At 44.7% G+C, this 27,238-nt stretch overlaps 1 protein-coding gene across 1 annotated transcript in view; it reads left to right on the forward strand.

Annotated features, from left to right (window-relative positions):
• Positions 1 to 3,182: 3,182 nt before the first annotated feature.
• The window catches only part of LOC148508168 (amine oxidase [flavin-containing] A-like), a 126,430-nt gene continuing 102,374 nt past the window's right edge, over positions 3,183 to 27,238 (forward strand). Inside the window, exon 1 of the mRNA XM_088444906.1 lies at positions 3,183 to 3,340. Coding sequence (XP_088301032.1) covers positions 3,295 to 3,340 — 46 coding nt within the window. The 5' untranslated portion in view covers positions 3,183 to 3,294. The remainder of the gene's footprint in view (positions 3,341 to 27,238) is intronic.

A 27,238-nucleotide genomic window follows, 5' to 3' on the forward strand; every position in this document is an offset into this window, starting at 1 on the left:
AAGAGCCATATTTATGAATTTTTTGTCCGTCACGTCTAACATATGTCCATACATGTTTTTGTCAGTTGAATATGAACGCTTTACATATCAATACTGGGTAAGGGGATATCTGCTGTATCCCCTGCTTTCATTCACAAAAAAAGCCCCCATAGAAACCTATGGGGGCTGCTTTCCTGTTCTGGAGCTTGGCCTTGGCCTCCATCTAAAGATGGAGTTAGCCATTGAAGCCTATGGGCTACATACTTGGCAAAAAATATCAGGAGAGGGATTAGTGTTGCAAATACGTGTGTACAGGTGCATTCAGTGTCGGACTGCTCATCTGGCACTTCTGGCAAATGCCAGGAGGGCCGATGGCCTGATGGGCCGGTCCGAAGTCAAACCCTGGTCGAGCAGCTCCGCCTCCGGTGCTCTGCTCGGACGGGATACTGAAAGACGGGAGTGTGCTGGGTGGCCAGGTCCCTGTGACTCTCAGCACGCCCCGTTAAGAGAGGCCACGCCCATTTTGAAGTGACTGTATATAACTTATGGGTAGCAGTGCAGGATGCTGGAGCAGTGGTAATTGCAGGCTAATACACCAGGGGCTTCATTCAGAGGCGGTCGGAGGATGCAAGCGGTCGCTCAGAAACTCGCAAGCCCGCCTCTGTTGCGGTCGTTAGGCTGTGGGTTAACACCCACAGCTCTAACGACCGCTCCAGTGATGGTCGCGATGGTCAGAGACCATCGCGACCATCGGGGCTTACGACGAGACCCTAGGGTAGGGTCTCACTTGTCGTAAGCCCCGGAGAGCTTCTGGCTCTGTCTGAGCCGGAAGCTCTCCACTGACATCACTAGTGATGTCAGTGGGGCCGCCCCCAAATGGTAGGTGTTCCCATGGGAACGCCTCCGTTTGGGCTGCCACCCCCCCGGCCCGCCTTCCAAACGGGGTGAGCTGTCAATCAACATCGACAGCTCGCCCCCTTTGGATCGAGACCCGCTACGACCGGCGCTGTAGGTCGTAGCGGGTCTCACGCATGCGCACGACGGCGCCGGCGCCGTCGTGCGCATGCTCTGTGGGGGGCCATCGACCCGGTCCAAGCGCATCGGCGCTAACGACCGGGTCTGAATGACCCCCCAGGTCTCTTAGAGCTAAATGGGAGTCTTTTGATTCCCACTTTGTCACTCTCTCAAAGTAAAGACAAGATGGCCCAGCACATGTTCAGTAGTAGCCTCGATGGCCATCTTGGAACATGTGGGAAAAGGAGGTCTCCAATCACACCTCTTTTTCTACTTCCAGATATGGGCAGCATCTCTAATTGCCATCTTTGAAGGCTTGATACATCTCCCCCTGTGAATGGATAAAGGTCAGTTTTTAGCAAGCAGAGCATGTGTTCAGTGGGACACATTTAAGCTGGGTACACACTAGACAATATGTCATCGGTATCGTTCCATCGACCTGCATGCACGCCAGATGGAGCAACCCAGCTGCCGACGCCAGCAAGGTCAATGGTGCTGGTGATCGATATATCAGGCGGTCGTTCACCGAATCATGCAGTGTGTACTGACTACCCGATATCATCGGCACCATCAGGCGTCACATTGGCGGGGCGCTTAGTGTGTATCCAGCCTTAAAGAATTTTGAAAGTGATGTGTTTGAAGTTTGCAGGATTTCTATACTGCTATGGATCAGAGTGATGTATAAAGGGCAGACTAGATAGGCCAAGTGGTTCTTATCTGCCATCAAATTCTATGTTTCTATGGGAGATATGTGGAGTTTACTGATACTATATATCAACAGCTAATAGAGGCATAAGGAGATATAGAAAGAAAATATGATTGTAAGATACAAAAGCTTTTATTCCTGCTGAGAGGATGATTATAATAAAGTTAAGAAATTAATTTAGAAAACCAGGATTTTATTACTACTAATTAGAAGGGAATGGAGTAGAGAAGAACAAAATGTATAAAGGGGGGTGACACATTGGTGGGAGGGGGGTTATAAAGGATATCTCAATTTGAATGATGATGCTGTGACAAGATTGTTAGAATATCGGTTTGATAATCACTATGAGATTAATTAGGGGTTAGGGAATATGTTGGCAGGGACTCTAAGGCATATCAAGGTGCATGCAGCTATTCTCCACTCTAAGCAGATGCACTACACAATAAATATAAATGTCAATTCAAAAAATCCAAAAGTCAGTTAACCTCATATACGGTTTAATATGTGCCACTGTTATGTGTTTGAAATGTGAAGTTATTTTACATTGGCCAAAATGCACCTATTAATACATTTCCTCCACAAAATGCATTAGTACGGTAAGTGCAAAATGCATCCCATTAAAACTACATTTATGCAAGAAAAGCTCAGAGCTGGTGAAAAAGTCAAGTTACTGCAGTCCTCTTGTGCAAAACCATGCTGTGCCTACTCCTCCCAGAGGGTACAAACTTTTGCACCATAGGAAGGCCACCATCTTGCTGGGCAAACATAAGAATTAATTTTGGCAGCGATCTGAGCACATATGCGCAACTTTGGTACGGTGAATTCGAATGAGGTCCAGAGGTTGCATTCTGGCAACATCAAGCGCAATGACATCACAAAACTAAATTTCATTAAATAACCTAGTTATTGCTTTATATTTTCCTGATGACCACCCTTATTATAACGGAAATCTATCCCCATATAAGATTATTACAGCAATCATGACAGCAGGAAGGCAGAAATCCGCTTTTCCAGCTGTCCACATAATCAGTGTACTACTGCTGACGTTATTAGCTCACAACACAAAGCACACACGTTACAGCAGAACTCTGCAGTATATTTGCAATATCTGAATATGCTCCAAGCTTTGGATGACTTCCACATGATTACAATGTCATTGTAGCCAGAAGTTCCACCCTTCCTGTCTCAGCACAGTTGCATTGCTATACAGATAACTTTATCAGAGTCTGAGCTGTTGTAGACCTACACACATACTGTAACTGCACTATTCTTATTAATGGTCAGATCCAGCCATTCGCTCGACCACTGTGTGCAAGAGAGCAGCAGCCGGACTCCAGCAGTTTAGAGTGAGAGGCCGGACCAGTGAGTACAAGTAGCCCAGAGGCTGCAGTGTAGGGGAGTGGCCGAGGGGAGGAGCTATGCAGCCTTGTTTGTATTCTGCCCAATGTGTTATCAGCCAGTATTTGCTGCTGCTGCTGCTGCTGCTGTCTCCTAAGAGGGATCGCCGTCACGTCCAGTGACTAAAGTTGTGTCCATGATTACAGACTGAGAGGAAGAAGCGCTGACTGAGGCAGAGAGGAGAAAACACAGGAACCATGAGCAACGTGTATGATGTTATTGTCATCGGTGGAGGCATCTCAGGTTTGCTATCCTCTTCTACTGCTTATTTCTTATTTACCTGTGTTGTTAGCTTTGCTAATAGAAAACAAACAAATGTGGTCTCATTATCATTTTAGAATATTGCTTAGTATAGCAAATCCTTATTGCTGGATTTCTGTGTCATGCAACTGTCAACAGACAGCCTGGGGAAACGTGCAGGGAAATCAGATAAGTGGCTCTTGTTTGCCCAGCAGTCAGTGGAGATTCGATCTAAAGTCTATACTCTATTACCAAGCACTCAAGTATGTTATAATGCAGTTTACAGACTTTTAGTGCAGCTGTCAAAACCAGCGTCTGGCATGAGTCAAAACAATCTTGGTCTGTAGCACATTTGTAACTGCCACAAAACTGATTAGAAGACTGCCTTGGCAAATACTGAATTTGTTTTCTGATGGTAAATGAATTATTATTATTTTATTACTACGCTTTTTGTAGTGCCGACATATTATGTAGCACTTTATGGAGAATATTTAATTGTTCACATCTGTACTTGCACCAGTGGAGCTTACAATCTAAATTCTCAAAAGGGGCCTATCCATTAGCAGATCTTTCTGAAAGACAAAGGACAAAAGATTCCTGGGGCTGCAGTGACAGATATCTTTTTTTTTAATGTTTCTATTCATTTTCATTAAAAAATTGTTCGTCGTTCACCGCGACAGATATTTCTAATATCTGTCAGCGACAAACTATAATTGACCAACATGTTGGAGAGACAAAAGACCAAATTTGTCGGCCGCGGGAGTGCGCATCTGTCATCGTTCAGAGCCTATCCATTAGCAGATAAATTGAGCGACTGAACGATAAATCGTTCATCGTTCAGATTTATCTGCTAATGGATAGGCCCCTTAACAGAGATACAGACTAAGGTCAAATTCATCCAACCTATGAACATCCAAGTATAGTTTGACAATGGAAGGCTTTTATTAAATTGAGATCTGGAATCCTGTGTGATGAAAACATTGTTTGCATTAGAAATATTGTTATTTTGCAGTTGAATTCCATCAAAGAGGTACTGAAATGATAGCAGCGTGTGTGCTTTAATATTGTATGTTTGTAAAGCCCAGTACAATTCAAAAAACACACAATCTCTGTGAGGTCTCACTCATCAGAACTCCTCAGCCTATGTTGCTCGGGCTAGTGTATGGCCAGCATAAGAATGTAATTATGTAAAATGTAAGCTTTCTAAATGACATAGTGAAAAGATGTGCCACTGTCTAATGGTGCAGTCTGGCTGATGCATCAGATAAGAAGCCAATGTTACTACCCAAAGATGCTATATAATCTAACCTGTCCTCTACATATTTTAAATTGGCCACTTGCTGTGCATTTGAAACCCATGTAGCTTGATTAACTTTGTTGAACTGTGGTTTTTGGGTCCTACGTTATATTTTCATAATACCTTCTTTCCATTGACTATTACAGATTTAGGGGTCAATTCAATTAGGAGCTAGGCGTCGAGTTGCCGTTGCAAAGGCAGCTGAACTTGCCCCCCTCACAGCCAAATCTCGTCCCGGACTCGTAGATTCTTGTAGGCAGCCTTATGGGGCTGCAAAGAAAAATCTGTGAGTCTGGCAGTAACATAAGTGCGACATATAATGCCCCTTACTAGCGGCCATTACTAAGTCATGCCCAAATGAATTTACCCCTTATTGTAATAAATAGTACAATTTATGCTTTGCAACCCACTGAATAATAACTGGCCCAATGTTGTTACTGAGATCTAATTTTATAGCCACTGTAGATTCTAACCCAAGAACATTACAGAAAGTACAAAAAGGGACCATCCTTGGGACCACACAGCTCCTGAAATTTTGCCCACCAATTCTTTAATCTTGCTGGCAACAGTGCCTGGAGAAGTCTGCAGCATCTCATAGACTTCCCCGCTATAATGGCACTTTTCTGTCATGATACTAGGGAAGTCTGTAAAACATTTTAAATAAAAAGAACACATACAGTAGATTAGAAAGAATAAGCTTAGAGTTGCTTGTGAAAGTGGTCTAGAAGTCCTCGAGTCAAAAGGATGACTGCCACTATCTACCTGTCGTACAGCATGATACATCTGCCAAAGCTATATAAGGACAACAGATACAGTGCCTTACAAAAGCATTCACATCCCTATGCATTTTTCATATTTTGTTACCTCACAACCTGGAATTATAATGGATTGTTTGAAGGTGTGCATCATTTCATTCACAGAACATACCTACAACTGTGAAGTTGTGTTTTTTTTTATATTGTGAATCAAACAATATTTAGGACAACATAACAGAAAACTTCAGTGTGCATAACTATTCACCCCCCTAAAGTCAGTACTTTGCCGAGCCACCTTTTGCATCAATTACAGCTTGCTTTGGATAAGTCTCTATGAGCTTGCCACATCTTGCCCCTGGGATTTTAGCCCATTCCTCAAGGCAAAACTGCTCCAGCTCCTTCATGTTGGATGGTTTACGCTTGTGATGCAATCTTCAAGTCTGACCATAGATTCTCAATTGGATTGAGATCTGGGCTTTGACTAGGCCATTCCACAACATTTAAAGGTTTCCCCTTCAACCACTCGAATGTTGCTTTAGCAGTATGCTTCGGGTCATTGTCCTGCTGGAAGGTGAACCTCCGTCCCAGTCTCAAATCACAGGCAGACTGAAACAGGTTTTGCTCAAGAATATCCCTGTATTTAGCACAATCCATCTTTTCCTCGACTCGAATCAGTTTTCCAGTACCTACTGCTGAAAAACATCCCCACAGCATGATGCTGCCACCACCATGTTTCACTGTGGGGATGGTGTTCTTGGGGTGATGGAATGTGTTGGGTTAGCGCCAGAAATAGCGTTTTCCTTGGTGGCTGAAAAGTTAAATTTTAGTCTCATCTGATCAGAGCACCTTCCTCCATACATTAGGGGAGTCGCCCATATGCCTTTTGACAAACTCAAATAGTGTCTTCTTATTTTTATCACTAAGTAATGACTTTTTTCTGGCCATTCTTCCATAAAGCCCAGCTCTATGCAGTGTACGGCTTATTGTGGTCATACACCAGTCTCTGCTGTGGAACTCTGCAGCTCCTTCAGGGTTACCTTTGGTCTCTGTGCTGCCTCTCTGATTAATGCCCTCCTTGCCCGGTCTGTGAGTTTTGCTGGGCGGCCCTCTCTTGGCAGGTTTGTTGTGGTACCATGTTCTTTCCATTTGATGATGATGGATTTGATGGTGCTGCAGGAGATCATCAAAGAATTGGATATTTTTTTATAACTCAACCCAGAATTGTACAACTTTGTCCCTGACTTGTTTGGAGAGCTCCTTGGTCTTCATGGTGTGATGCCTCTTGCTTAGTGGTGTTGCAGCTTCTGGGGCCTTTCAGAAAAGGTGTGTTTATACTGACAGATCATGTGACACTTAGATTTCACACAGATAGACTCCATTTCACTAATTATGTGACTTCCGAAGGTAATTGGTTGCACCAGAACTTTTGAGGGGCTTCATAGCAAAGGGGGTGATTACATATGCACATGCCAATTTTCAAAATTTTATTTATAAAGATTCTTTTTTATATATATTTTTCTCATTTCACTTCACCAAATTAGACTATTTTGTGCATATCCATCACATAGAATTCAGATTAAAAAAAAAAGGTTATAATGTAACAAAAAAGGTAAAAAGCCAAGGGGGGTGAATACTTTTGCAAGGCACGGTAAACTACATTTATTAAATAAATGTAGAATGTATTATGACTGTTACATCTCCAGGGTAATTGTGGATTCAATATTTAGTATTGTTTTCATTTAAGTTAATAAATAAAGTTCAATAAACTGTTTGCTCAAACTTTTTATTGTTGAAATAAAGTTTAATTTAGAGCTGTCCACAGTCTAAAGTCTATGGGGTAAATGTAATAGCCTGCACAGTGAAGGCACTGGTGAATTTCTTCTAAGTCAGCCTGATGTTTTAAAGGAGCAATCATTTAAAAGGCAAACACAGGTTGGTTTTGCTTTTGAAATTAAAGCCCCTTTAAAACATTGTACAAATGTGTGTTAATATTGCAAATATTACAAATTTAAAATGCACTTTTAAAGCCTGATACTTTAGAAGAAAATAATGCAGGTGAATGGACTTGCACACACAGGCTTTCTGACAAGCCTTCGTTTTGCTTTGCTTTATGACAGTTGTAATGTTGCCTACAGTTTTCATTAATGTTCAGTGCAAATACAATAGAGTTTAATGGGACTGTGATTAAGTACATAATATACTATGTTAATGTTTCGAGAATACATTTGAAATACTGTTTTAAAGAGGGGACAAAGTACAAGGTTGTTGAACAGCCGTGTGTTGTACAAATCTCAAGGCTTTTCTGTGTCATTGTACTCGTTAAATGCAGCTATGTCAGTATATTCCAATATGCTCATCCCATGAGCCAGCTCCACCTACTTTTTTACCATGCTTTTTACTAAGATTCTGTAACCTGCAGCTCCACCTGATTCCATTTGTCCCAGCAGCAGATTAACAATAGACTCTAAAATACAATAAAAAGGGGAGAGCGCCCATAGGGGCAGATCTAACTACCCATGGATTGTGACAGGTGGTCTCTTCTCCTTGGTAAAGTGCCCATAACTATTCACTTAGAGACACGTGATCAACCTGACAGCAGCCCCAAGGCAGCAGTTAACACTTATGTGTGTTCTGGAATTGTACTGGGCAAAAGCTACTCTGGTGAACATAAAAAGCAAATAATTATTGGACATATGTCTGATATTAAAATGTGCTCACAATGTTAAAATATTTAAAGACTTCTCTAAAAAAGCAGACTCTGCAGGAGACAGTCTGGACTCACCCTATCAGCATCTCTATGTTAGAGTCACACCAGCAATTCAGCTTCAGTAAAATATTCAAATGCACTAAACAAAACAGTCCAACGAGACAACACAGTGGGCCATCCTATGCATTTTATTACATGAACTTCATCAGGGTTGAATTTGATTTATTTGCTGGATCTGAATACGCAGTGAGAACAGAGAATATGTAATCATTTGCATTTTGCTGATTAGAAATAATGGCCCCTATTTAACATCGAAGCATAACCCCTTTAGCGCTCGCTAAAGGGGTTATGCCGCCCTTTCTGGATTTAACAAACAGAGGTAATCTAAGATTACCGCTGTTTGTCAAGTATCGGCAAAAGATAGTGAGAAAGATGCGGTCTCCATTGCCGGCAATGGAGACCCGGCGGAGCCTTCCAGGCACTGCCGGGTCCCCGTGTTATGCACATGCGCATAATACCTGCGCTGGGAGATTTAGGCTGCCAGCAGGTAAGCGGAGGACTTTGCAGAGGAGGAGAACTTCGCGGGACCTTGCCCAGAGGGGTAAGTATTGAGAAATACCACTGTATTTTTTGTTAGTATCACAGTGATACTAAACAAAAAATTCCGCAGTTATTTAGCTTCGTTGTTAAAATGGATGCCAATATCTTTCTGTTTTCTTTCCAAATGGTACATCTTTTCACCGATAGTTGTTATCTTTAGAGATTGGATGACATTCTGTACTTCCATATGGACTAAAGCCGCGTATCCACTTATAGCAGGGGTCAGGGAACTTTTTTACCTTTTACCCCAAAATATATTTAGATACATCGACGTTACCCCCTTGATTTGAAAGGAAGGAAACCATATAGTAGTGCCCCCATATAGTGCCCCTGTAGTAGTGTTCCCATATAATGCCCCTGTAGTAGTGCCCCCATACAGTGCCCCTGTAGTGCCGCTTGTACAAAAAAAAAAAAAAACACTTGCCTTAATCCCCGCTCCTGCATCCGCCGCTGTCCTGTCCGCCTGGCTGCTCCTCAGAACTATGGGAGAGACGTCATGACGTCTCTCCCATAGTGCGCATGGAGATAGGAGGAAACTGGATTTCAGAAGAGAACTCCCGCCTCCAGCTAAAGTGGCGCTGCAGGGAAGGAGCCGGGCGCCCGCTGGTAATAACATCTCAGCGGGCGTCCGGCTTAGAGCCTCCCTGCGGCACAGTCGGGTATGCATATGAAACATTCTATATTATAGAATGATTCATATGCATGCCCGGCTGTCCGTCCATTACCCCCCAGGAATTTCAGTTTTACCCCATGTGGGGTAATTTACCCCTGTTCCCTGACCACTGATTTATAGACATACAAACGAGAGCACGATTACGAAATTTCAGTCGTGCTGTCGTTTGTATGTCTAGTGATGTTCAGTCCAGGCACATCCATCATCCCCGTACATGCTGAACCTGACGGGATTGTCAGGTTGACCAGCATGTACGGACAATGATAGATGGCAAAAACGACCAGCGGGCATGTGCATCGCTGGTTTTTTTTGTCATTTACATGCCCGATTTACGGGCGATTTGCGGGTGATTGCACAATAACGACGTCGTTATCGTGCAATCGCCTGTCAAAATCGCCTAGTGGATACCCCCCTTTAGGATCTTTTTTCTTTTGTTTCTTTTAATAAGAGAGCAAATTATTTTGGTAATTGAAGTAGGGTTTTCAGCATTGATTATGACTTTAAAGTTCTGGGAAGAGCATTAGGTATTTCGGCCCTGAGTTTGGAAGGAATTGGGAATGTTCTACACTTGAGCATGTTTGTTCCCCCTTTATCATGTTTGTAGTGTTATTTGTATATGATATACAAATAATACAACTTTTAAGATAAACCTGATTCTGTTTTCTTAAGAGTTTCCAATTTTAGGGGCCAAAATATGGATGTCCCATCTTTGAAGGTTGATGCATACTTGCCTAAATTTTAAAAAGCATTTCAGGGAGATTGTGAAAGCGACACCTATGAGCGCGGTGTTACAGTGGGCGTGTACTGCTACATCTGAGAGGCGCGCCATAAACCTGACTTACATCCAACTGTAAACGAGCCCCAATGCAGTTAGTAGGATCTCTTTTTTTGATGAAAACACACTGACACTTTTCATGGTTTGCTCATGTATTGTGTTTTACAAGGGGTTCCATATAAGTGCCCAAGAGAAACCTTATATGAAAATTCATGTAGCCCATAGGAATTATTGTGCCTTATTACCAATTCAGGGAAATGGCACTGATTATACCATGTGAATGTATAGATCTCTGATTTCTTTTTTTTTCTCAGTATATAACTGATATGTAATAGGGGTAAGGTGCAATCAAGGAGATTGTTAAGACTCTAATAGGAGTATTCAATATGGAGCGAAAACGCAGTTTCTGCGAGGTTTTTGCTCGGATGACATCATTTTCGCCGGTTTTACTTTTACACCGTATTCAATTTGAAAACTTTTCGCCGGTGTCTAAAGTATATCTCCCTGACACCTCTAAGGATGTCAGGGAGATTGCTAGTATTTAAGGGAGTCTCCTTTACAATCAGGGAGAGTGGCAAGTATAGGGTGATGTTGATTGAAGAATATCATCATCATCATAAACAACTGATACTGTATGGCAGTCTTTTGTCTTATGTCATATTATACCTTAAAGTGTCTTCTATCTAAAGTGTTAGGGGTATATTTACTAAAACTCCTAAAAAGAAAAACAGAGGTGTTGATCATATCAACTGATTAGATGCTGTATTCTATCATTTTCTAGAATGTACTGTAGTTCATAAATGATAGCTGGAATATCATTGGTTACTATGGGCGGCACTTCTACTTTTGCATTTTAGAAATTCTAGTAAAGCTGGGTACACACTACAACAACGTGTGTACCTAGTGATCCGACGGGCTACATATCAGACAGCCAGTACACATTAGATGAACCAGTGCCTGACCGCCCAATATGTCGGCCCCTGTTGCATCCTGAGATTGAGCTGCATGTAGGTCTGACCTGATGATGTCGCTGACGACTCTACGGGAGCGTGCACCGCCCAACATATTGGGTAAACACTAGACGATTTTGAGGATCAGAAAATCATCTAGTGTGTACACAGCTTAACTCTTCCCTTAATCGTCAAACCAGTAAACCAGTAAATTTATATTTGGGTATATATCCAGCACATGGCATTAATAAATAATAAATAAGAAATCACTGAATGCTTCAATTACAGTATTACTTGTAATGGAAATCCTGCTTGAGTTGGAATATGTTATTACAGTTACAGACAGTCTATATTTCATAACATGTAATCCTCTACTTTTAAGGAGAACTGTTTTATGCTTGTTGGATCAGGCAGAAGTGAGGTTATGCAGTAAGGATGTAGGCGCTGAGAATGTCGTTAGATACCTGATTTGGCGCTAGGATCAAAACACAAAAGTAGCAATTTGCTCCTCAAACAAACCATGATGAAATGTATATATGCATAGATACACCTCCCAGTGGAATTCCCAATCCCCTCATTATCATGCATAGCACAGCAGAATGTATGGCAGAGGGGATGATGATCAGTCTCTCTACTGCAGCTGTTCTTTGCACTCGCAGAGATCATCATAATACTACTCAGGGGGAAACTGAAGTTCCCTCCTTACACTTTTGTAATCAGCACATACACTCAAAAATGCCAAACTTCTTTTCTTTTAAAACTCATGGAACATAGAAAGAGGGTACGGTCGCATGGATGCAGCTATGTCAGAGAAAGCCCATCTGGTTGCGGTCACATCTCATGCGACCGTGATAGTTAAGTAGTTAAGACCCATAGGGCTCATGCCCTGATTCAGAGCCGGACGCTCTGACAGAGCTCTCGCTCTGAATCAGGCCCGGGCTAATTTTTTTTTAGAGCGGCCTCCTGGCCGCTCCCATAGCTGTGAGTGACCACCCACGGCTATAGCGAGCGACCAGGAAGATGACCATCGGGCTTGCGACGAGACCCTTGTGGTAGGGTCTCGTTGCCGCAAGCCCCAGAGAGATTTCGGCTCTAACAGAGCCGAAATCTCTCCCACTGACATCACGAGTTCACATGGGAACACCTCCGTTTGGGCAGCCACTCCCCCGGCCCGCCCACCAAAGGGGGCGTGCTGTCACTCAACATCGGCAGCACGCCCCCTTTGGTACGAGACCCGGAGTGACGGATTGCCCATCGCTATCCGGGTCTCGCGCATGTGCACGACGGAGCTGACTCCGTCGTGCGCATGCGCTCTGGGCCACCATCGATCCGGTTGCGAGCGCACAGCGCTTGCGACCAGGTCTGAATCAGGCCCTCAGTGCATTTAATCTGTGGGTCCAGTAGACTTCTTGAGGGTAGAGCTTTTTGTTTTATTAAGCACTGAGCTACACATAGATTGTAATAAAGGACTTGAACTCTGGTCGCGGATGGTACATTTCTCAAGACATACACCACATGTTCAGGACACTTTTTAAGTATGTGTCCCATCAACCTGGTATTATTTAGAAAAGCATTTGACAGTATGTACAAAGGTGACAAAAAGAAAACTATAAAGGTTAGCATTACTGACTTACAGCACTGAGGTCTTAGGTTCATTTCCCACCAAAGCCCTAACTGTGTGGAGTTTCTATGTTCTTTTCGTGTTTGTGTAGGTGTTTGATTGGGGCTCCTTCAGGTACTTTGGTTTCCTCCCAAAAATATTTGGTAGGTTAATTAGATTGATAACAAAAATTAACTCTAGCGTGTATGTGTGTGCATGTATAGTGTTCACTCTAGCTCCGGCGGCAGGCAGGGCGCCGGAGCTAGAGAGGGCTACTTTGTGCGCGCGCACCCGAAAAGGGGGCATGGCCATGAAAAGGGGGCATGTCTACAAGACGCGTCACCTTTTCGTCATACTTGGGGGCGTGCCCGGCACTTACGGACACGCCGGGCAGCCCTCAAGCGCTGCAGACAGTGAGAATAGATGCCGGGCGCATGCGCCCGGCGTCTATTCTTCGGGTCACCGCACAATTCTCCACCCGCGGGACACTGCGACCCGCAGGTGAAGACAGCACCCGCAGGCTGTGAGGGCAGGGCGCTTTTTGCCCTCCTTCTGGAGGGCAGGGTGCTTTTTGCCCTCCAGAAGGAGGGCAGGGCGCCACGCCCCGCTAAAACAGCCTAGTGGAAACGCTACATGTACATGTCGTATGGAATATAGATTGTCAGCTCCTCTCTGTAAAGCTCTATATAAATAACTGTAAATAAATAATGTAATGGTTAGTTTGCAAATATATGCACAAGCTACAGTACATGCAAATTTAGATATGAATGCAGGAGATGGGAGCTCTCCTTAATTAATTATATCACTCTTCTTCAAATCTCACTTAATTTCTAAGGTTGGATGATTTCTCAAAATATATCAAATTCATAGGGATCCAGGGCCAGATTCAGAGCCGGACACTATTAGCGGACGCTCGTTCTAAAAAAGGGGCCGGATATTTAAATTGAGCGCTCGCTCTTTGCGGTGTGTTGACGCCTCTATGTCTGAGCGAGCGTCCAAAAAATGCGCTCGCTATTTTGTAAAGACGCCCCTTTGCCGTTCGCATCACACGTCATCTCCGGTATTTATTAGATTAATCGGGAACATCGAAAGGCATCTGAACTGCTCGCAGTGCTTGTGGTAGGATTTTCTTCCCGCTATCACTGCGAGCAGTTCAGGTTAAAAGACAACCAAGTGACGTGGTCGATGACGCTCCTTTACTAATTATGCACTCCCGTTAAATGTCCTTTTGATCGTTAGGCATGCCTGCGTTCGGATCTCCACTCCCCCGTTTTCAAGCACCTTCCCTTGTTACCACCCACAAACAGTACATTCTGTCAATCAAATTAGCAGCCATTCGCTGTTTTACGAGCGCACAATTTCCAACCGCAATGACTGTTTTGCACATGCGCATTACGACCCATACGCATGCGCAGTTGTGTGAACATCGCTCAGAGCGAACGAGCGGCCACTTACGAGCGGCTCTGAATCAGGCCCTCAGTTCTGAACTACATTGGTCATAATAGGATAATAATGCAGCATAAATGTATATTATTATACTGAATTATAAAGAAAATTGAACTCCTACTCAATATAAAATCATGCGTAACATTCATTCTCTAACTTCAAAATCTTGACACTTTCTGTCTCCTCTCTCCTGAGGCTTTTGAACAAGGAGGCAATAAGTGTCCCGGCTGCAGCGGCTCCTTGCCGCCTTGTAGTGCTGGGGTGCTGGGAGCTAAGCTCCTAGTCCCCAGCGGTCGACACACAGTCCTGCAGCTGGGACTACGTCCGTGATGCAGCGGCTCTTGGTACACAGAATGCACGGGGTTAAAGCTGCAGTGCATAACAAGAAAATACATTTGTCCATGTCTCGGTGCCTTGCGTACTCCCTTCAGCGCCGGGATTTTAACTATCATAGTGCCGCAGCCACCAGAGCGGGTCTGGGCTGCGGCCAAACACATCATTACAAAAAAAAATTGGTACTTCCGTATCTTTGCGGCCCCCTGGTTACGCTACTTACGTAACTTCACTATTCAGTGAAGATACGTAAGTAGTGTAAACTTGAGGAAATACCATTCGGCCCCTTGCGGGCGCGTTTCGCTCGCCACGCTGCGGGCATGGTGGCTCACTTCGCTCGCCACATGGATTTATTCCCCCTCCATACTCACTTGGATGGTAGGGAATGACGTTGGACGGTAGGGAATGCCGTTGGACATTAGCGTAAAGATGAGCCAGTGTCCAACGTCATTCCCTACCATTCAACGTCATTCCCTACCATCCAAGTGGGCATGGAGGGGCTCGTGCCCGCAGCGAGCACGCAAGGGTCCGAATAGTATTTCCTGGTTACGCTACTTACGTAGCGTAACCAGGGGGCCGCAAAGATACGGAAGTACCAAAAATTTAATTGACCACCCGGTGCTTGGTGCTGGTAAAACATTTAAAATTGGCACCTCAGCACTAATTGGATCATTCACAGATGGCGCCGGGACACTAGGGTTCACCCCTTCAGTGCCGCGGCCACCATCTTAGCCACTTTGGGGAGTGGGGGAGTTGTCTCTGGTCTGAGACCTGGCCACAGCATACCTGTAGCCCTTAGAGAAAATGCAAGCTTACAAGTGTGGAGAGCAGATGAGGATGCTGACAGAGCGCATCAGTGTTGCTGCAGTCTGATCATCGGTCACGCTCTATACTAGTTGGCTTGTCACGGTGGGTACCTCTAGCATGAATTAGTGACATGTCATTTGCAGTGACCTCACAAATGGGGAGTGTCTGTAAAAGTTGACAACAATCGTTCGTTGTTAATGAAATCGTGCGTACACACGAAACGATGTGTGGAATTTCGTTAAAAGCTGATCGCGATCTTTCTGCATATTCAAAAGATCAAAGACTCTGATCAACGACCAGCGGGAGTGGGCATCGCTATCGTTATCGTGCTTACACATGGCAGTTTTTAAACGATTTTTCGTTCCAATCTGTCGAAAACGGCAAGATCGTTTAAAATATTGCACCATGTGTAGGCACCTTTATAGTGAACTGCCTGTCCCCTATTGTATAGGAATTCTAAATATTTCTGAATCAATATTGTAGAGAAATGTTCTTCTATAAAATAATTGTTGCAGAGAAACTAATTTTCTCTCGGCCGGGAGGCTCACGAAAATCGCGCGGCGCTCCTGGCTGCCTGAAAGAGTGGGCAAGTCTTCCGAGCAAGCTGCCTACTTACTTGGCAAAAGTGGGCAGTCCGGGCAGCCGGATGATGCGATTTGCGCTAAATCGTATCAACATGGCCCCGCCCCCTGTTTCACAATGCTGGTGATCACAAACATCATGGACACAGTTTCCTACTGAGCCGACCTGGGGGGGGGAGCAGCCAGGAAGTCTCCAAGTAGTTGGTAGAAAAACCGGCATAAAAATGTAATTGAAAATTTACTTTTTCTGCCCATATGCAGCAGACATTACCATCTCAATATGTGCACACAGCCACATGGCTTACTACTAATCATCATAATCAGATTGTATTTGCAACTATACACCTCCTAACAGGTGCATAATGATTATTCTTATTCTGGCACGGGGCAAGAAAATGGCTGAAATGGGGACGTGTCCACAAGAAAAGGGGGCGTGCCCTTAAGTCCCTCCCTTTTCATCACTCTTGGGGGCGTGCCCAACACTTATGGACATGCTGGGCTGCCCCCAAGCTCTCCACTCACTGTGAAAAGTTGCAATGGCATCTATTCAACGGCAGTGAGCAATGTGCTGCAATTTTTCCCCTGCACGCGGCAGGCTGTTTCAGCAGGGCGCTGCCATAAGGGCAGGGTGTATTTTGCCATTTTGTAATTGGGCAGGGCACGGTGACTGCTAAAGCAGCATAGCGTGTTTCAGGAGGTCTGCATGAGCCACATTTGTGTTAGCATGGGCTGTACTCAGCCTACATTCCCTTTCCATTCCACCTCTCCATGCTAAGGGGCAGCAGAATTTTTTTATGCCGGGTGCGGCTTTATGAGGTAGCCAGGGGAAGCAAGCGCTGACCAGGGATTGGATGGAGCTTGGACCAAACCCTATTACAACAGATAAGCAGCCCATCATGTACCTAAGCAGCCCATCATGTACCCTCTCCCTCCCGTCCGGTATCTCATTTACTGTATGGCGGGCTCCGAGTAGAAGAGGGGAGTCCGAGCAGTGATCTGCACTGTGACACGGTCAATAAGTCGCGCTGTGCATACGTGTCTATATGAAATGTCAACCGTGTCACAGTGCTGGGTGGCAGCAGGGAAAATTTGCCAGCCGGAATGTCCAAGAAATATAGCATGGGGATAACAATGGGCAACATTGGTACATTTACATGTGATTACTTTCTCAGCAGAACATTTTTTTTCCAGAGCTGCTTATCTCATGTCTAGCTATATTTCAGAGTTATCTCCACATATGATACATTGAACCTCCAGTTTATCAACAAATCTATTTTTGATAAAGTAGTCAAACTTATCTAATGATATTTAGTAAGCTTAAAGTCCATGGAGATGTGGTGACAATCAGGAGCGTATCTAGGGTGGGTCAAGTGGGGCACGTGCCCTGGGCGCCACGGAAGGCCCAGCAGAGGGGGGCGCCGCCGGCCAGCCAGGGCAGTGTATCCGGCGGCGTTGGCCTGTCTGCGGCCTCTGCCAGGTGTTTTGTTTACAAGTACTAATAGGGGAATTCAATATGGAGCAAAAACTCAGTTTTTGCGTTAATATCGCACCTATAACGTCATTATCGCAGGTTTTAGTTTTACACTGTATTCAATTTCAAAGACTTTTCGCAGGTTCGAAAAGTCTTTGAAAAAAAACGGGGATAACTTTTCACCACTGAATAGGTGGCGAAAAAAAGTGCAGAATTGGGGTTTAGGGGTGCAGGCTTAAAAAAAATAGCCTGCACCTCTGGGAATGACATTTTAAAAATAACTGTGTCAAAAAAAAAAAAAGGGACACCCCAAAAAATGTATTAAAAAATTGGGGTGAAAAAAAAAAATGGGAAAAAAGTGTTTAAAAATAGGGAAATAGGTTCAGGGCTATTCTGCAAGTATGCGGCACGTGTATTCTAGAATCGGCTATTAGCGGCAGGTGCATAGTTGCAGAATTTTTAAAAACTTACTTTAGGGACATAAAAATATGCTAGTACCCATTTTCATGTACCCCAAATTTGATGGGACCACTTAAAAAAATGAAAAAAAACAACCTAAGTGCTCTTCTGCAACACTTCTTCAATGTCGGGAAAAAAACACCTGCTGCGGCTATTTAAATCCCCGACTTTCATTTGCAGGCTAAAACGGGGGTACCCATAGTGATCCCCATGTTTTTACAACTTTAGGGGGGTCCTACAATTTCTTCAAGGAAAATTTCGTAGTTTATCGCAAATCCCACTTCGCCAGGTCCCGTTTTCGTAGATTTTATATTGAATACGGGGATAAAGCAGGCGCGCGCCCGATACTTTATCTCTGAAAAATCTCCGATGTGGAGCGAAAAGTCCAGCACGGATTTTTTGCTCCCATATTGAATACACCTCTAAGTCTTACTACTCTGTCTCAGTAGTAATACTCAGTACTAGTAAACAAAACACCCACCACGCTGGCCAGTCTCATGCTTTTGGATGCATGTGTTGACGAGCGATGCGACCATTGCTAGCCTCATCCTACACTAATGCAGTAATTAGTGCAAGTAATAACAGACCTACTGGGGAGGGTGCCGAGGAGGGCAGGTATTTGGTGGTAGAAATAATCCCTATGCATATACTCACACCTGCACTGATTTACAGACATCCTGCCGGCCGCCGCCATGTCATGTCAAAGGGTCATATAGGATACGGGGAGCAGGGGCGGGCTCGGCTGGGGGTCTGGTCGGGGGCGCACAGCCACTGGGCGCTCTGGACCGCCTCCTCCAAAATAGGAGCCCTCCCCTGTTGGTCCAGTGATTGATACGGCTGCTATGGGAGCCCTGTAGGACCAAACTTAGTAGTAAAGAAGGTAAAAGATGTGAAACGGCTGTGCACAGGTGGCTGTATCACTAATGCTGTCTGTGCTTTTCGGCTGTGCACTGCTGAGTGACCCACAGGCATGCACAGGGACAGTTGGCTGAATGCCAAGCAGGGCAAGCAATGACTGCAATTATATTAGTGACACGATGCATTGTACCTAGCGTTTGTGTCACCTAGGGCGCCCCCAAAGCCTTCCAAGTGCCCCCAATGCCCCCCCCCAATGCCCACCCCAGATAAATAATAAAAATAGCATACATGGGAACCTCATTCTTAATAACCGGCTCCCATATTTATTCATATTTAAATAAATCCTACTTACAGTAACTAGTAGCAAGTGACTCATATAAGTCTATGACCCTGGATGGGAGCCTCTGCCAATCGGAGACCCCCAAATAAGCAGAGCCATTGATAGTCTGACCCTGGCTGCACCCTTAAAGGAACAGATTAGAAAAAAACAGCGAGGAAGAGAGCAACAAGAGCCCAGTTACAGAGAAGAAACAAGAGGGAGAGAAAAGAAGAGAAAAAGAGTAAAAATAAATCAAGTTAAGTGTATATAAGAGCACTACTACTGTGTGGCATAATGTGAATTGGGGGCACTATTGTGTGGCATGTGAATTTGGGCACTGTGTGGCATATTGTGAATTGGGGGCATTATATTACAGTACATATAATTGAACATGGATCTAGCTTTTTCAATGTATTTTATGTGAAACTGGCTTTTCCATTGTATTTTATGTGGATCATGGGATACACTAAGCTAATATATGTAAACTCATAATATAACCTAAGTAAACTTTATATATCTATATATAGATATTGTGCTGGGTACGCCCCAAGAGTGACGAATTGGGTATGTGTCACCCCTCTCAGGAGAGCGCGCAGGGATGCGTTACCTGTGCTGCAGCCCCTTGTCCTTTCCCCGATCTGCTGTGAACACTAAGTTCCTGATTCAGACAGCGCTCGCAACCGGGTCGATGGTAGGCCAGTGCACATGCGCATGCGCGAGACCTGGATAGCTCCGGGCACTCCGTCGCTCCGGGTCTCGTACCAAAGGGGGCGTGCTGTCGGTGTTGAGTGACAGCACGCCCCCTTTGGTGGGCGGGCCGGGGGCGTTGCTACCCAGACGGAGGCGTTCCCATGGGAACGCCTACCGTCTGGGGCCGGCCCCACTGACATCACAAGTGATGTCAGTGGGAGAGCTTTCAGCTCTGTTAGAGCCGAAAGCTCTCTGGGGCTTGCGGCAACGAGACCCTACCACAAGGGTCTCGTCGCAAGCCCGATGGTCGCGATGGTCTTGACCATCGCGACCATCATCATGGCCGCTCGCTATAGCTGTGGGTGGTCACCCACAGCGATGCGAGCGGCCAGGAGGCCGTTCTGAAAAAAAAATGCCCGGTCCTGATTCAGAGCGAGCTCTCTGTCAGAGCGTCCGGCTCTGAATCAGGCCCTAATTTCTATCATGCTTTTAAAGATTTTTTTTTTTTTGGCTGTGCAGTTTTTCAATTTGCCTTGGGTGTCAAAATCCATGGTTACGCCTCTGGTGACAATTGAACAAAACTAGCACCTTGTAGTATATAACAAAACCTACAGTTAAACAATTTTACAATGGCATCTAATGTATAATAACAGCATTGTTTTGAAGCATAAATTTGCATTTAACTCAGGCAGTGAATAAATCAAAAAAGCAAGACACAAGTTTGGCATTTTACTATCTACATTAACCATTAAACATTTTTTAGAAGTGTATATTATATAGAACTAGACAGGTAACATCTTATGTACCATACATATATTTCTGTATATTTAAGGTGTACTTATCAGCATTGGTTGCAGATTTATATGCTGACACGTTTACTAACAGCATTGTGAACCTCTGCAAACCTCTGCTTGAACCTCTGCCCCCAATGGTACTACTGTACTATACACTTGTCCTTGGCTTAGATTTGGTAGCATTGTAGTTCACATTCAGTCAAACACATTACGGGCAAAATTTACTAAGCGGCGGTTTGACGGCGGTTTCTATTCTATTCTAAACCCCGGCGGTTTGGTGGCGGTTTCTATTCTATTCTAACCCTGGGGGTTAAAATGTGTTTTGACTGTGGTTTGGCGGCGGTTTTGCTATCTGCAAAAACCGCTGCAAAACTGTAATTAAAACACATTTTAGAATAGAATAGAACAGGGCTGTCATTTAGAAACTGCTGCAAAACCAAACCCCCGGGGCTTAGAATAGAATAGAAACCGCCGTCAAACCGCCGCTTAGTAAATTTTGCCCTACATCTTGTATTTTAATTTATAGTGGAATTACTATATTACATGTGTGTTATCCCTCAACTGCATGGTACCAATTCACCAATTCATTGGTTTACCGGGCGCTTCTCAGGCCGCTGCAGCCATAATGAACTATTGCCCCACATTTCACTAGGGTAATGTCTAAATTCCCTTCGAGGAGAGGACCCTGACGTCATCAGATACTGTCCAATATAATCATGTGGTGAGCGTAGCGAGCGGACAACTTTCTTCTTAAGTGGCCTTAATAGGCATGGAACTGTACTTCTGCCCTCACTCACGTCACTTCCAGGTCCCTAGCGCATAGGGGAAATAAGCTCTACCATTTCCCCAGGCTCATCTAGGGCACATGCACAGCCTGAAGTGACAGTTACATAGAGGACAGTTAGTGATGGTTACGGGTGAGGCAGAGCTGGACAAGGAGGTGCTGAGTTATCTCCAGGACTTGACAGTAGGATTACACACAGCCACTGACAGTAAGAAGTAAAAGAAGATATCAGTGAACAGAGAAAGGAGAACTTTGAGGAAACAACATATAGCCAAAACGGGATGCAATCGGGAAACCGGCTGACGTGATCCTGACAGCCGGCTTCCCGACTGCTTTATCCTGGCGTGGGTTAAATGACAGGCGTCTATATCTAGACGCCTGTCATTTTCCCAACGCCGGGAGACAGGCACCCGGCATCCCGATCGAAGGCATGCCGGGCGCCGCGAGCGGACAGCCGCGGGGGGAGGGTTAGGTTTAGGGCACCCTTGGGGGACTTAGGGTTAGGCACCCCCCGGGAGGGTTAGGGTTAGGCTAGGGGAAGGGGGGTTAGGGTTAGGCACCCCTGGGGGGAGGTTAGGGTTAGGCACCCCCCCGGGGGACTTAGGTTTAGGCAGCGGGGAAGGGGAAGATTAGGGTTAGGCACTTGGGGGGGGAGGTTAGGGTTAGGCACCCCTAAGGAGGGTTAGTGGGGTTAGGTTAGGTTAGTTATTGCTTACCTATAGACGATCGGCATTTCCAGCGCTGTCGGGCTGCCGCTGCCGGGAATCGAACCGCCAGCCATGCGGCAGGTGGTATTTCATACCGATTCCAGCAAAAACAGATTGGGTTGCAGGCAACCCGGCATCCGAAGTCACTTACACTTACCACAGGGAGCCGTCAGTTGTTATCATACCTGACTTTACCCAAATTCAGAGAGAGAGCTGATTCACTAGTGATACAGTACTCAACACTAATGGGATGTACTCTGCTCTGGAAAGTTATATATTGGATAGTGATAAACTACAGTCACTGAGTGACTGGTAGTTTATCACTGTCCAATTTATCACTTTCCAGAGCTTAGTACACAGGGCCGGCGCTAGGCAGTGCTGCGCCCAGCGCCATATGGAGTTGCTGCCCCTTCCCTCCTCCGCTCCCTCCCCCTGAGCTTAAATATTTCCTTTATCTCCGGGAGGGTGGTGGGCGTATCCTGCGCCCTCAGGATACAGTGGCGCTCCGGGCGACGGACCGGCTTTCCCGTGCCTGGAGCCGCTACTGTTAGTACATCTGCGCCTAGGTGAGAATTATACACTTAGTACACCAGATTGTGGAATATATATTGTTGTTAGATTGCATTTGAACTGTGTCGCATTTCTTTGTGTCTGAGGAATAATTGCCCCTCTGCTGGGGTGTGGCTTTAGTGAAGAGCTGTTACTGAAAGAAAACTTCCTCACCAAGATAACTCTTAATGATTATATATTCATTATTATACAATGCGCTAAAACATATTTCCCTGACTTATGCAATAAGGGGCAGATAGTTCTGCCTGCCCCCAGAGAAATGGGTTGCATAAGTCAGTGATCCCCATCAGTGGTTGTCTTCAATAACAGCATCGACACCTATCATCTGATGACAGGCAGTATTCAGCTGAAAAACATTAAGGGGTCTATTTACTAAGCAGTGTTATGAGACAGAGTGAAAAGTGATAAGAAAGTGATAAGTTGCCAGCCAATCAGCTCCCAACTGTCATTTTTCAAACACAGCCTGTGAGATGACAGTTGGGAGCTGATTGGCTGGCACCATATCACTTTCTTATCACTTTTCACTCTGTCTCCTAACACTGCTTAGTAAATAGAACCCTAAAGTTTAAAGAGACAGGAGGTGATTTAGCAGCGGATGCAGGAGCTATAGCATCTGCAATAGCTGTAATATGGTAATGCAGCAAGAGGAATCACGCCTCCTGCATGCGTTACTTAGCCGAGCTGCGTCCAAGGACACAGCATCGGATAATCTGCAATCACATCGTCTGGCTGAGTGACCAATGTGGTCATGTTGGCCGGCTGCCGCAGATACAACAAATAGGCCAGGAAATCTCAGTTAGCGAACAGAGAACCTGGCCTCTTCCCTCAGCCCCAACTGCGGCAACAAGCCATCGCCGCCCCCTCCACGCCCACAAACGGCAGCAGACTGTCAATCACTGATAGTCTGCTGCCGCTTTGTGTGCGATCACGCAGGACCTGTATTTCACATGCGCAGAATGGGTACGGCGCCTGCCATCGGGAATCTGCATTTGCACTGCTGAACCAGGGCCAGAGATAGCATAAGATAGTGGTGGAGAGAGAGAGAGACAGGAGGAAAAGAGGACAGAGTTGAGATTGGGGAAAGAGGAAAAAAATCCAGCAACAACAGGCACAACAGCTATCCACCTGGTAACTTAAGGGTCTATCCAACTGTATCTCTGCATGTTGGATACAGCTTTTCAGTCTTAGCTTCTCAGTTGTCCCTCTGTATGTCTGAGATTTCGGTTTTTGTAGACACAACTAACAACTTTAAAGAAGATTGTGTTAAAGTGCCCATACTTATGGCAATCTTAGGACCTAACCGGCACGTCTTGTAACCTAACTGGCTACAAATTGCAGCATATATGGGCCTGTACAGATTACTGCTCCACCTCACCATCTGATCACACTTTATGGCCAGTACATGTTCTTATCTGTTTCATTAGGTCACTGTTTGCAAAACTGAATTAAGACTTTGGGGTGCCCGGGACACTTAAGACAGGAGCGCCCTATAGTCTAAACGAAGGAGCATAATTCAACCTAACCAACCTAAGCCAATGTCAGCAAACTGTACAGTATGCTAACATACCGAAGCACGTCACATCCAGTAAATGATTAGCATCAAAACCCTCAGAAAATTACCATATTTACTGTAAATATTAAAATGACCTTTTTATCATGAACACAGAAAAAAGAGAGATTTGCCCTCCAGCACACTGCAGCAAAAACCATACTTAAATCCTACATAATAATAGAGATTTAGAGGTATTGGTTACACATATTTGCAAATATATGAATAAGCGCCAGGCCAATCGTCAAGGCTCCTCTATACTGGCGTCCCTAATATTAAGGGGCTCACGTCCGAGAAGCAAGGTACCCCAAAAAAATTCCAACCAAGGGCCATCCCCAGGGCATCACACGAAAAAGGGAAAAAGGTGATAGTGAAGTATGTAGAAAAGATGTGTAAAGATAAATCAATAAGTGTTAATGAAATGATAAAGAATTAAAATGACATATATAATGTACAAACAAATAGAGAAGTGATAAAAGTATTCTATGTGAATTAAGTGGTGATGCCATGAGAAAGGCCCAGTCAGAACCCCCCCGGGGGCCCCACTCCCAAACGCTCACCCCAAAATAATTATTGCTACATAATGGTAGCACCCACTCTGGGTCATATAATTACAATTGATGTACTGCATGATAACAGTACATATGTAAGCTGAGAGCTAACTTACCTTGGAGGTACCCCAAAAAAACCTCCACATGGCACTATAAGCATCAGCACCTCCTCCTAATGCTGACTGCCTTCATGCCTCTCCAAAATGACAAAGAAAAATGGTAGTTGCTCAGATCAGCTTAATTGCATAACACAGGTGCTTGTAAAGGGCGGGGTTTACTCTGAACACAGAAAAAAAGAGAGATTTGCCCTCCAGCACACTGCAGCAAAAACCATACTTAAATCCTACATAATAATAGAGATTTAGAGGTATTGGTTACACATATTTGCAAATATATGAATAAGCGCCAGGCCAATCGTCAAGGCTCCTCTATACTGGCGTCCCTAATATTAAGGGGCTCACGTCCGAGAAGCAAGGCACCCCAAAAAAATTCCAACCAAGGGCCATCCCCAGGGCATCACACGAAAAAGGGAAAAAGGTGATAGTAAAGTATGTAGAAAAGATGTGTAAAGATAAATCAATATCACCTTTTTCCCTTTTTCGTGTGATGCCCTGGGGATGGCCCTTGGTTGGAATTTTTTTGGGGTGCCTTGCTTCTCGGACGTGAGCCCCTTAATATTAGGGACACCAGTATAGAGGAGCCTTTAAGTATGGTTTTTGCTGCAGTGTGCTGGAGGGCAAATCTCTCTTTTTTTCTGTGTTCAGAGTAAACCCCGCCCTTTAGAAGCACCTGTGTTATGCAATTAAGCTGATCTGAGCAACTACCATTTTTCTTTGACCTTTTTATCATACAAATTACCCCACTATCACTGACATTAATATAAGGGTCAAAAGATCACCTTCTCACCCCAAAAAACTGACACTAAGGTCACAAGATGAATCCACCAACACTGACATAAGAGTAACCTGCCCACCTAATGAAAAATGATTATACTGTAACCATCCAACTTCACAGTCTTCCCACCAACTATAGTGGTGACTTCTTTTCCATCCAGAGTTTGTAATGCGAGGTACCAGAACAGCTGGGGGTGTGGGGAGAGGACACTGCCCATCCTGTCTAGGGCCCTAAACTGACTATATACAGACCAGTAGTGGGATTCAAAATAATTGTGGCAAAGGTAGAACTATGTGACAAAAGGTTCTATTTAGTAAAAAGTGCACTAAGATATAGAAAACTATTGATGCTTTTTGCTGTCAGTATATTGCTGTATTTATATATAGAGTCCTGTCAAGACAGACCAAGCAAAAAGGACCTGACCTGGTGAGGAGAAATCTGACCTCTGTGGGCTCGTTTTGCACATTTGTGAAAGACAGAAACTTATACTTTTAACCCAGTACACATGCAGCGCCCTGTGAGAGGAAACAGCAAGACAGCGGTGTAGTCCATGCGTTTTCTCCAGTGCGAGCAGACATAGGGCCATCCAGATATAGGGCTCCATTTACTAACAAAACATAACCCCTTTAGCGCTCGCTAAAGGGGTTATGCCACCTTTCTGCATTTAATAAACAGCGGTAATCTAAGATTACCGCTGTTTTCACAGCACCGCTCTCGCTATGCGCATAACACTGGAGCCCAGTTGCTGGCAGTGTTAGGCTGCCAGCAGCCCAGCGGAGGACCTCGTTGAGGACGAGGACTTCGTGGGAAAAGTGTGATTTCTATACACTTTTAACTACACTAAATATAGTGTGATGATATTTTAGGCTTTCTCAAGTAAAAGCTTGAGAAAAGCCTTTTTAGTTTGCTATATAGACCCTTAGTCTTTAGCTATCTACACATCCTTACATCAGCATAAATAAGAAATAAGGAGAAGATCCAACACACTGTACAACATAAATAATTAATCACACTTTAAATCATGTCAAAAGCATTCAAAACCCTCCCTACCCTCACCCACCACCACACTTACCCTCCTTCCTCCAGCATAGTCAGACTCTGCTCCTTCATGTGCGGGATGCATAAAACATCACATTTTGGATGCGATGGATTCCGCCACTGATCGCATGGATATCAGTGTTTATTAACTCCATATCCATGTAGGTTTAAGCAAAGGACAGCTCTCCCTATATCCAGTCTTTTGTGGTGTGGGGACATCAGGACGTATGACCCGGGAGTCCTTCTGCGCATGCGTGGCCATCGACCAGCGTATGCGCAAACTGCGGGGGACCCTGGAAGGGATACTATTGGATCTCTCTCGGTTCAGTCTTCGAAAAGAAACCCGTAGGCTTCTATTAGTTGCCTATCGGTCCAAGCTCTGGAAAAGTTTAGCTTTCCAGAGCTTGGTGCATATGTGGTCAAAGCTCCGAAAATAGCATTGCATTAGTGCAACTTGTCTTAAAATGCAGTCGCTGATGTAGACACGCCCTAATCTGGCTAGCGACCCATAAATGCCCAGTGAAGCAGCCTCTCTGCGTCCATATTCGTTCTGCGTCTGACAAGCGGTAACCATCGGTATGCATACTTACTGCAACTCCAACAGGCCCATAGGGGGATTTTGCAAATTCATTTATTTTGGTAATTTTATCAGCTGTTTTTAAAACAGTAATTTTATTAGAGGCAAAATCCATC

Source organism: Taudactylus pleione, unplaced genomic scaffold (genome assembly GCF_031769625.1).
Source record: "Taudactylus pleione unplaced genomic scaffold, aTauple2 ptg000374l, whole genome shotgun sequence".
Taxonomy (NCBI): domain Eukaryota; kingdom Metazoa; phylum Chordata; class Amphibia; order Anura; family Myobatrachidae; genus Taudactylus; species Taudactylus pleione.